The sequence below is a fragment of the Gadus chalcogrammus genome, chromosome 4, assembly GCF_026213295.1.
Source record: "Gadus chalcogrammus isolate NIFS_2021 chromosome 4, NIFS_Gcha_1.0, whole genome shotgun sequence".
In the NCBI taxonomy this organism is placed as follows: Eukaryota; Metazoa; Chordata; class Actinopteri; order Gadiformes; family Gadidae; genus Gadus; species Gadus chalcogrammus.
In genome coordinates, this window is record NC_079415.1 from 10465475 (window position 1) to 10476650 (window position 11176).

The following is an 11176-nucleotide window of genomic DNA, read 5'->3' on the forward strand; positions in this document are numbered from 1 at the left end:
CATTGCTGAAAAAAAATATTTTTGTATCAGAAAGTATTTCATATCTTTTATGTGCAATATTTGATGCACTGTTGTACCTAATAGTAATTAATAATTACTATAATTATTACTTTATGCTGTTAAAATTTCTTATAGACTTTCATCACTGATTTAGATTTTTATTTGTCAAGGATATTTTTTGCTGATAAAGTACTTTTTTTTATGTGGTGCTTATTTTCCAAAGTTTGTTCACTTGTAAGCCAAATTTGCAATGTTAAATAATGGACACTTACAGAGTAAGACTAATTTAAGGCAGGGCAATAAAAAAGGCACTGATTCATCTAATAACAAACATTCGTTAAAGCGCATTGCGTTATTTTCACTTTTAAAGGTTATCTTGTTTTTTACACAAATCTGTAAACGATTCGACATTTATAACAGCATTGATAATATTTATGACTGTTGTTTTCTAGCTGTGGTTATTTCTGTTCAAGGTTGATGGAAGACTAGCGACTACAATTACCGCCTTAACTGGAATATCTTTTGAGTTATGAACGGGTGAAGGGGTTAATAAATGTAGTCATGTCTGCTGAATAGTTTTATAAGTGTTACATAATGTTATAGAAGACATATATCCGATTGAATGGTATAACATAATATAGTGCATCTATGTGAATGAGTGGTATATAATGTATACATAAAGTTTTATGAAGAAATAAACACTACCCAAGATATCTTTTAACCAATGTCTACGCTTAGTTAACTAAGGGTTTCTGTTTTGTTTATTTATTATATCAATAGTTTCCAATTCATGTTTCTATGCCCAAAACCGTGAAATGAATAATTTGAATAATAGTTTGGCCATTTGGCCATGTGCCAGCTATATGTTTTGGGTGTTTTCCACAAAAAAATATAGAAAATTGAAAGTAAACTCTTGAATATGTGAATTGTAAGGTTGGTATAAAGACAAAGCACCATTTCTCCTGGCTGGATTTAAGTATTGTATTTATTATTTGAATCTAATAAATCATTTTTTTTCTCGTTTTAACAAAATAAAATGTTCCACCTTCCAAAATATAAATATCCTGGAGCATGAGACAGTGCTGATGAGGTTTGTTCCACCGCGTAATAGCTGCCCACGAGTGACATCTTGGAGGACCAGCAGCAGGGACAGTCAGGCTAACACTGTGCGTTGTTGGACAAGTAGTCACCTTTTGTAGTGGACTAGGAACGGAACTAACGGGAAAACGAAAAAAGCATCTGATGCAATTTTCCGATGTCGCCTCAGAAAAAATGCGATGCATGACATAACGGCAACAAACCCATCTCGTCTAACTCAGGGGAATACATTCTGATGCTTGTTTCTTTTTTTCTTTCTTCTATCTTCTATGCTAATTCAACATTGGAAAAACATGTTATAGGTCTCCCGAAGAAAATTGGAAAAAAAACGTATACATTTAATAACTTATCAGTAAACACCGATCTACCAATGCGATTCACTCAACAGAAATAAGCATTGGTCTTATGTCAACATGCCGCAAGTCATAAATAGAATTTTTTTTGAAAAAACATTTAAGTAAACTTGATCTTATGACAAAAACAAATCTTAAAATTGCATAAACAGGTTAACGTAAACCAGGTGTTGGGGAATCTGCCCCCCTCTTTCAAAGTATGAGACAATCTCGACAACATGACAAAAAAACTATAATATAGATATAATTCATAATCTCAGAAGACGGAGTTTTAAAAAGCACCTACTTTGATACCGATAGTAGTTTGGAAACACGAATGGACAACACAAACAGATTACATACTTTAGACACCTCGAGTACGATGGCATTGCTTGGTGTAAATGAAAATAATAAAAAGAAAACGTAGGCTTTTACATCAGGGCATCTGATCATAAATAAAATGTGAAAGAGAACCAACAGCGCAATGTAAAGCAATCAAGCTAAATTAACCAGATTAACCGTTAATAAACATAGTTAACTGAGCAATAGCATATAGAAAAAAAGGAATTGACGAGATTGAATCCAAAGGGTTTAAATAAAAATAAATATAAACACATATCAACTATCTTATGGTGCTTGCTGGTCATGAGATGCATATATCGGAAAACGTACAAAGAAACTACAAATGTTAGTTGTCTGAAGGCATGGAGTTTGGCCCTCACCGGGTACATGGTGATTCAAGTCTAGACACATGACAGTTTGAAACACACACACAAGTGTGCGTCGCCGTTTTTTATATTGAAACATTTGGACAACACAGAGGGGGAAGGGGGCACACAGAGTGGACATGAACGTGTAAACTATGTCCACTTCCATCCAACCCACGGGAATACCGTTGTCCTCTTCTCCTCGCCAACAACAACAACAACAAGCACAACAACAACAGATCCACTTCAATTGTCCCATGGGGACGTGTCATCTAGAACAACAACAGAGGTGAGATCCCAAACGCCGCGCTGCGTCTTCCACAGTACAGTGGCGTGAGGTCCGACTGTTCCAGAGACTGCCGAGCAAAAAGTGGGAGTGTCCCAGTGCAGCCAATGACAGTCAACTGCAGTGTCGGCCAGTAGGAATGGAGTAGAGGGGGAGCGGAACTGGGAATAGATTTGGAATCAGAAAAAACAAGGGGATGATCTTTAGGCAATTTCGTTTCATCCGCCCCAAACCCTAAGAGATCAGGGAAGTGTGGGGGGTTGGGGTTGGACCAAGTGGACATGCTAATTCTAACCAATCAGCTCACGGCTTCAACGTGTGACCCCCGGGGGGTCCGACGACGCCGTGGCGTGGCGGCGGTAGCGGCGGCCGTTTCTGTCCCGTTTGGGGATGGGTTTTGTGCTCGGTCGGCCTAGGACTTGAAGACGTGCACGGCGCGCACCACGTACTGCCTGCAGATGGGGCACTCGCTCATGCGCTTGCCGCACTTGGTGCACGTGACCATGTGACCGCACTCCAGCAGCACGCAGTCGATGACGGCGTCCATGCAGATGCGACACAGGTTCTCGTCCGACGCCAGCGGAGAGCGCACGCCGTCTGAGGGAGGGGAAGGGGGGAGGGCCAGAGCTGTGGTTTTTCATTTCAACGAGGGGCTACTGCATGATTATTATTATTATTATTATTATTATTATTATTATTATCATATCCTTTATTTAACCAGGTTAGTCTCATTGAGATTAAAATCTCTATACAAGAGAGACCTGTCCAAGATGGACTGCAGTACACAGTTCCAACATAAAACACAAGACAAAATACAAGTTCAATACTAAGTGCAATAGTGATAATACATAAAGATCATTGTCTAAAACAATTGCAGTTTCCAATGGATTCCGATGTCAAACTCTTAACAACAGCTTTAAATTCACTGAGAGTTACTAGGTCCTGAAGCTTCAGCTGCCCCTGCAGGTTATTCCAGGAAGATGGTGCAAAAACCTTAAAGGCATTTTATGTGATGGTGTAGTGGCTAGGGGGTCGGAAGGGACTGGGGTGCAATCCCCGATGTCACCGGGTGTTTCTTGTAGGCATGCTCGAGCTAAAAAGCCTTTATACCCGAAAGGCTCAGTCATGACATGCATTTCAATTCACTTGCAAGCAGTGAAGGATAAAGGCCTCTGCTAAATGACTGGGTGGTGAATAGGAATGGGGTGGTGATTTAGCTCTAAAGACTAAAAGCTTTAAATACTAAAGCTTCAAGACAGCTTCAGTATAAAGACGAAGGCAGGAGGGGTCTTAACCGACTCTGTAGAGATTGGTAAGTCGTTGTAAATGAATAACATGGTGGTATGTAACGGCTTTGGTCCTTTGAGATGCAATGAAAGACAAAAGAGGACCAGCACCTCGACACAAAGTCGGAGAGTGTCCGGGGAATTAAATGACTAAGTGGGAAGGAAATGAGCAGGAAGCTCCTTATATAATGAATGATGTTATGTTTATATCCAGGAGGACTTTGGGATGGGCTCCTCTACAATATGACTAGATGCATTACAACAACTTTACAGCACAGTGTGTCAGTGCCAGGAGAGGAGCAGGTGGAGGCCTTTAGACCCACGGTCTTACCTCCAACGCCACTGTTGCAGATGGATGGGGGATAGGCTACAACTTGAAGAAAATACAAACAATAATTATTATTCTGCAGCAATACACAACTTTCAACGACTCCACCATATAGAATACTGCATAATTATTTTCAGTTAATAAATAACGTTTGATTGAATATTTAACAAAATGATCAGGGTAAAAACTCTTACCTGCTGTTATAGGGTTGCTGACATTCTCCACTAGAAGAGAGAAAAACATCTCAGGTCACGATCTAGCGACGTTCAGAGTTCACCTAGACTCTGCATAGCCTCACCCCTTACCCCAACACACTTCTCTTAAGCACTTATTGTTATTGTACGTCCTGACACTTAATGTACGCACTTATTGCATGTTGTACGTCCTTGCACTTCAAAATAGTACTTAGCATCGGGCAGCATCTTATCCTAGCTATCTTTGTTGCATACAGGGAATGGGTTAACCTAACGATTGTAAGATCCAAGTGCTTGGCACTTGGATCTATGTAAATGATACATCCTTACTGTACTGACAGCATTACATTGTTTCCCTTTCTTCTGACTTATTGTAAGTCCATTTGGATAAAAGCGTCGGCTAAATGCCCTAAATGTAAATGTAAATGTTGCGATATGCGTGCATTTATAACGGGGTGCACCCACTGGGGGGGGGGGGGGGGGGGGGGGGGGGGGGGGGGTCCTTACTGGATTTCCTGTTCTGCAGGTTCTCTCTGTACAGTCGGTGGACGCGCTCCAGCAGCTCCCACTTCTCACAGCAGCCCGAGTAGTTGACGAAGTTGCGGGCCAGGATCTCCTTCAGCTGGCGTACCGTCAGCATCTCGATGGCCTCCTCCGTGTCCAGGTCGGACAGCGACGCCCGGATCCTTCTCTGGGTGGCCGGGCTCACCTGAGGAACGAGAGACGGAGGGAGTGAGGATGGAAAGAGGTGCTCTGGGGTTTGTTATGGTGATGGGAAGTATGGTTCTCTCTGTGTCTTCTTGCGCGGAAATTCTTATGGTTAGGCTGGAGTTGGCTTAATGACAGCTGGATGTTTAGGGCGTTAACTGAGTAAATTAAAGTATCACCGGTGGAAAGTCGTAGGGAAACATGATCAGATTTTACTTATTGAAAGTGGAGCCACCTTCCACAAGTCGGCAACCACAGCAAAGGTAACTTAATCTCAAATGGTTATTTTTTTCCTGTTTAAAAAAATAATCAGCTAAACAAATTTTGTCCTATTTTTAGGGTTATCAAATAGGAATAATCTTAAAAAAAGGGAGAAAGACGACATTAACGGGGGATATTTTGGAAATGTGTTTTCGTAAACAGGGCGATTCTCATTTCCTGCAGCCGTGAATGTGGTTACCTCCATGATGTGTTCAGTCTCCTCCAGGTTGAGCAGGGAAACGGTGGGAGTGCTCCCGTGCCCCTGCAGGGAGGGAGACGGGGGACACCACATGAGTAGGGGACATCGATCCAGACCAACATAACGTCAGGATGAACACGACGCAGGGAAAGGGGTGAGGTCACGGGTTTTAATATCGCATCGATCAAGCACGAGGCCTTCTCCGCAGACAGCCCCATGATCAATAAAAGGGAATTCAAAACCATATTTCATATGGTCAGACTACAAAACGATTATTATCACTAAACCCGTGGAAATAAGGTGTTAGCTCCTCAATTACTCAATTACGCTTGAAACACTTGATTAAGGCAGAGGTAAGTTAATCAATATCTAGGAGTTATAGTTGGATTGATTATCTTGATTTAATCAATGTCTAGGATTTATCTTGTGATTTATTATTTTGATTTAAAAATAGGTTTTTTAATCAATCTCTAGGATTTATAGTTTGATTTATTAACTTAATTCAAGCAGGGGTTAGTCAATCAATGTCTAGGAGTTAAAGTGTGATTTATAATCTTGATTCAAAAATTGTATATTTAATCAATGTCTAGGACTTATAGTTTGATTTAATAAGAGGTTGGCAGAGGTAAGGTAATCAATGTGTCTAGTAGGGATGCTTTATAGTTCTCTACTCAGGCATAAGTCCATAAAATGCAAATACAAGCAGTGTGGAGGTCAAATGTGTGTGTGTGTGTGTGTGTGTGTGTGTGTGTGTGTGTGTGTGTGTGTGTGTGTGTGTGTGTGTGTGTTGACCCTACACACTTCCATTTCACAACAAAATGCTGTGATCAGCTGCAACAACAACAACAACAATCCCAACAGCGTAGCCTAATCGATAAAAAAAATCAATAAGTGGTGATTAGAGGAATGATACAGAGCTGTTGTCTCATGCACAAGAAGCAGTAATAGTAATAGGAGCAGTAGTAGTAGCATTCGTTATAGTAGTAATAGTAGTAGTAGTAGAAGTTTCATTAGTAATAATAGTAGTAGTTGTATCATTAGTAATAGTAGTAGTAGTCATAGTAGCATTAGTAATAGTAGTACTAGTTGTATCATTAAAAATAGTAGTAGTGGTCTCAGTAGCATTAGTAATAGTAGTATTAGAAGTAGCAACTTAGGTAGAACAACAACAGAGTTAGCCAACTCGGTGGCTAGCTGCTTCCTAAGTGAAGGTGTTTAAGAGAGATTATCACGAGGCGTTCCCTGGCACGTTGAGCCGCGCGGAAAGCAATAAGCTAATGGCTTGAAGACAGCACTATGTGTGACATCACACCTGACCATGAGCCCCTATTTAATTACCAATGGGGCCCAGCTCTCGCTGTCTCTCTCCCATCTGACCTCCTCTGATATTGCCAGGGAAAGCAAGACATTCCTCCGTATGGAGCTCAGGGACGTCGTCGCTAATGGCTCTCTGGCTAATTCCAAAGGCATGTTCACCGCCCGAGGACTTTGGGGGACAAGGAAGGGTTACATGAAGGTACGCTGTAGTGCCTGGCCTGCCTGGCTACAGCTGTGGCACATACAGGATCAGCTGGAGAATTACATAAGCAGCTCAGTGTAACGCACCTAAAAACAGGCAGAGGAATTAAACCCTGTGCAGTCTGGTCTGGTCGCATACTGTACATACAGCACACGTATTTGTACAGAAGGTTTGCTACCCCAACAAGGTGTTTTTTTTCTACCGCCCGTAGACTACATGTTTTACGGGCGATGTGTAAGAAACACGACCGACTTCTTGAGCCCTTCTGCCAGACTGAACAGGTGTGTGTGTGTCAGTTCTGCCCAGAGACAGACCACATTTTCTACCACCCGTAGACTAACATGTAGTCTGATAGATATGTACATGTACGTGTGTGTATTTATGTACAGTGTGTGTGTGTTTCTTATGTACAGTCTGTGAGTGAGTGAGTGAGTGTGTGCATATGTACAGTATATGTACAGTGTGTGTGTGTGTGTGTGTGTGTGTGTGTGTGTGTTTGTGTGAATGAGTGAGTGAGTGAGTGAGTGAGTGAGTGAGTGAGTGAGTGAGTGAGTGAGTGAGTGTGATGTTAACCGATGACCAATTGACTAGAGATGTCCGATATTATCGGCCCACCGATATTATCGGCCCGATATTAGCATAAAAATGTAATATCTGTCAATATCGGTATCAGATTTTTTTGAAAAATAAATAAATAAAATAAAATAAATAAACATGGCACTTTTCCCTCAAATTAAGTTGAAGTATTTTTCTTATTTTGCACGGACAATGTTAACATTTGGAAAGCCTTGTTGCATTCAAGAATGCATCCAGTGGGGCATCACAATAACATTAAGCATGTTGTGTTAATTCCACAACAGGAGATATGTAATGTTACCTAAATTAGGTTTGAGGAAAAATAACCCAAATATCGACATCGGTATCAGCTGATATCGGAATCGAAAATTTAGAGTTGGACAATATCGCATATCGGATATCGGCAAAAAAGCCAATATCGGACATCCCTACAATTGACCGATGGTTGACCGTATCAACGTTAATCGTTGACTTATTGGAAGTTGGACGGACACTGCGTCTCTAGCCCACTGTTTAATTTCTCCTCAAGTCTTAATTATTCCCGCATGCGAGCGGCGGAGAATAAGATCTCTAAATTAATATGGACAGTAGACTAAACGCTCTAAGACTCCAGTTAGCCATCTCATTCCAAGATCTTTTTGTGTGAAGTGAAAAAAAATGATCCCTCACACCCAATTTTTCCGTCTCCTCCAAACTAAACAAGCGGCGTCTCTTTTCGGAGCTGTCATTTTCTTAAATTAGCCGCGGCAATGTTTCAAATGAGCTGCTAACGCTGCCCTCTCCTCCGATTGGCCCCTGGTGAATCCCGCGCAGGGTCTCAACGAGGTCCACGCCACCTCGGACCATTGTGGGCGTTCGAGCCCGCTCTCTACACACGGTCAACTTGCAGTAAGCATGCCTCGTGTTTCAATTCAAACACAGGTCGTGCCGCGGTTAGAGCCACTGCCTCTCACTCTGAGAGTGTGTGTGTGTGTGAGTCGGAGGCCGAACGGGAGAGAGATAAGCAGAGTTAGGAAATAGCAGGCGGCTGGTGCGGCTCGAAATGGCTGTTATTTCAAATAGCACATTTTAATCTGATCGGTTAACCGGTTTCAACCGGTTAATGAGGCTCGGTGGTCGGTCAAGAATATTTTACATATTCGCCATCCCTAGTGAGTGAGTGAGTGAGTGAGTGAGTGAGTGTATGTACAGTGTGTGTGTGTGCGTCTGTCGGTGTACAGTGTGCCCATGTCCCTACCTGGCTGGCCGTCACATAGCTGCTGCTGGGGCTCAGCCTCCCGGGAGACCCCGACACCGACGGGACGGCCGACAGGGGCGGGGAGGCGTGCACCGAGGGGGGCAGCGAGCGCACACTGTCCATGTCCACCTCCCCCGGCTCCCCCTCCTCCTCCTCCTCCTCCTCCTCCTCCTCCTCAAGCACCTCCTCAAGCACCGCCTCAAGCTCCTCCTCCAACTCCCGCGCCTCCTCCTCCTCCTCCTCCTCCAACGCCGCCAACTCCTCCGCCTCCTCCTCCTCCTCGTCCTCGTCCTCCTCCTCCAGGGGTCCGGGCGTGTCTCCGGCCCCCTGGTGGCAGAGCACCAGGTCCACCAGGTCCTGCTTCTCGCGGCAGGTGTCGGTGGGGATGTTGCGCAGCAGCAGGTACTGCCGCAGCTCCTTGACGCGCAGCCGCATGAGGCGGGGCCGCTGGAAGGCCGTGCTGCGCAGCAGGTGGCAGGTGGAGCAGCAGCGGAGGTTCTCCTGCAGCACCGAGCACGGCGCGCAGAAGCTCTTCTTGCAGTCGCAACAGATGTGCTGGGAGATGGAAGTGTGGGGTTCAAGAGTTAACAGTTTTCCACTGTTTAATCCCTCCGCCGCTTCCATTAGCTCCTTCTCATCGATTTCCCTGTCACAGCAGCTCCCATCAGCCTTCACTCAGCTCACACTATCTATACTATCCAGCACCTCCTCTGTGCTACCTTTATCCCCCCCCCCCCACCTGTTATATAACTCCTCATAAAACTCCTGCACCCTCTCCAATATCTCTACGTAGTTCTCTGTTACCACCCCCTGCCTGTAATTTATTTCATAGATATAAGTCCCACCCGGTTTCAGGGGGGGCGGGGGGGGGGGGAGAGTATAGTGTGGGAGGAGGGATCAGTGTGCAATTGTTTTCGGATTAAAGTTCTTTCCTGTTTTTCGACGTTTCGCCGAAAATCGTTTAGCAAGTGATGATTTAAGGAAGGCGAGGACAAAGGATGCAGAACGGTGTGGAAACACATCGGGGTCTCTGGTCTATTAACAGAAGGGATTTGAGATTTGTCTTTAAGGACCAGGCAAGGGGGTTCAGGTCCAGGTTAAGTTGTGTGCAGACCGGGCCCGATATTATCCTGCCAACCCGCCGTACTCTGTATCCCTTTATTCCTTACTTTTCTATTGCCAAGTTCCATGACTTATGATAAGAACCAAGATTTTATCCAGCGCTATTTACACCTTGCCTTACTAAGAGCTTCTACCATCAGGCTTAGAACGATTATACATCAATATGGATGAAACAGCGTTTAATGACTTGATAATGCTTTTAGAACCACACACTCCCAAAGCGAAGGATCGTTATCCATACACTATTCTTTTATAAAAGATATCTAAAGAAGAAAAAGAGACATCGTGAATGTATCTGAAAGTCCAGCTGCTGTGCTGACATTTGCCATGTGCTTCCCGTCTGCTTTCAACAGTCAAATGGTCTGTCGGATTAAACAAATACAAACGGACAGGGTACAGAAAGGTCAATCCGGCAGCAGGATTCTCCCCCTGCCTTTCAAGTGCATTACACCCTCCAAACACCCACTCCAAACACACACTCCAAACACACACTCCAAATACCCACTCCAAACACACACTCCAAAAACATTCCAAAAAAACACTCTAACTACAAATTCCAAATATACACTCCAACTACATTTCAAATACAAAAAAAATCAAAAAAATAGGTAATTTCCCAATTGATCGATTATGTTTATCAGCTCACTAGCGCTATCCAGGGACCACAATATCATCTCTGCACGGCCAAACACAAGGCGTGATGGGGCTGGCGTCAGGCTGGCCGAGGGGACCGCTCTAACTGCTCTGACTGGAGGTGCAGGCAGGGACGCCAAGGGGTGTCAGCTAGCCGCTGGAGCCCTCGTTAGCCTGCCACTGCCTGGGGAGGTTCTGATCTGGAGCCCTCGTTAGCCTGCCACTGCCTGGGGAGGTTCTGATCATGGTTATTGGAGAGCACATAGTGATGAGGTAAGGCCTTGCTTCATCGTGGAGCAAAAACCGGACTGATACTTAGTATTAATTTCCTATACGCACAATACATCGAGTTATTTGTTTATGCTTTGTGGTCTAGCCACGGTTGTTGATTTACCTTTGATCTCCTGGACCACTCGTCTAGTAGCAATACAAAGATCCCCACCATCCACACCCCCTCTGCTATTATCAATACCACCTCGATCCCCAGCACATGATTTGCTAACACCTCCATAACCACCACCTCCATCACCACCACCTCCATCACCACCACCATTATTACCATCCCCATAATCCCCATCACCACTACCACCATTATCACTCCCACCTCCATCAGCACCACCATCCCCTCAATCCCAACCATTATCCCTACCACCTCCATCACCACCACCCCCACCACCATTACCACCATCA

At 44.1% G+C, this 11176-nt stretch overlaps 1 protein-coding gene across 1 annotated transcript in view; it reads right to left on the bottom strand.

The window, feature by feature from the left end:
• Positions 1-967: 967 nt before the first annotated feature.
• The window catches only part of rnf34b (ring finger protein 34b), a 14354-nt gene continuing 4145 nt past the window's right edge, over positions 968-11176 (bottom strand). The window contains exons 3-8 of the mRNA XM_056588552.1: positions 8732-9286; positions 5400-5462; positions 4739-4940; positions 4232-4261; positions 4041-4082; positions 968-3020 (exon numbers count right to left, since the gene is read on the bottom strand). Of these exons, the coding sequence (XP_056444527.1) occupies positions 2836-3020; positions 4041-4082; positions 4232-4261; positions 4739-4940; positions 5400-5462; positions 8732-9286 (1077 nt within the window). The 3' untranslated portion in view covers positions 968-2835. The remainder of the gene's footprint in view (positions 3021-4040; positions 4083-4231; positions 4262-4738; positions 4941-5399; positions 5463-8731; positions 9287-11176) is intronic.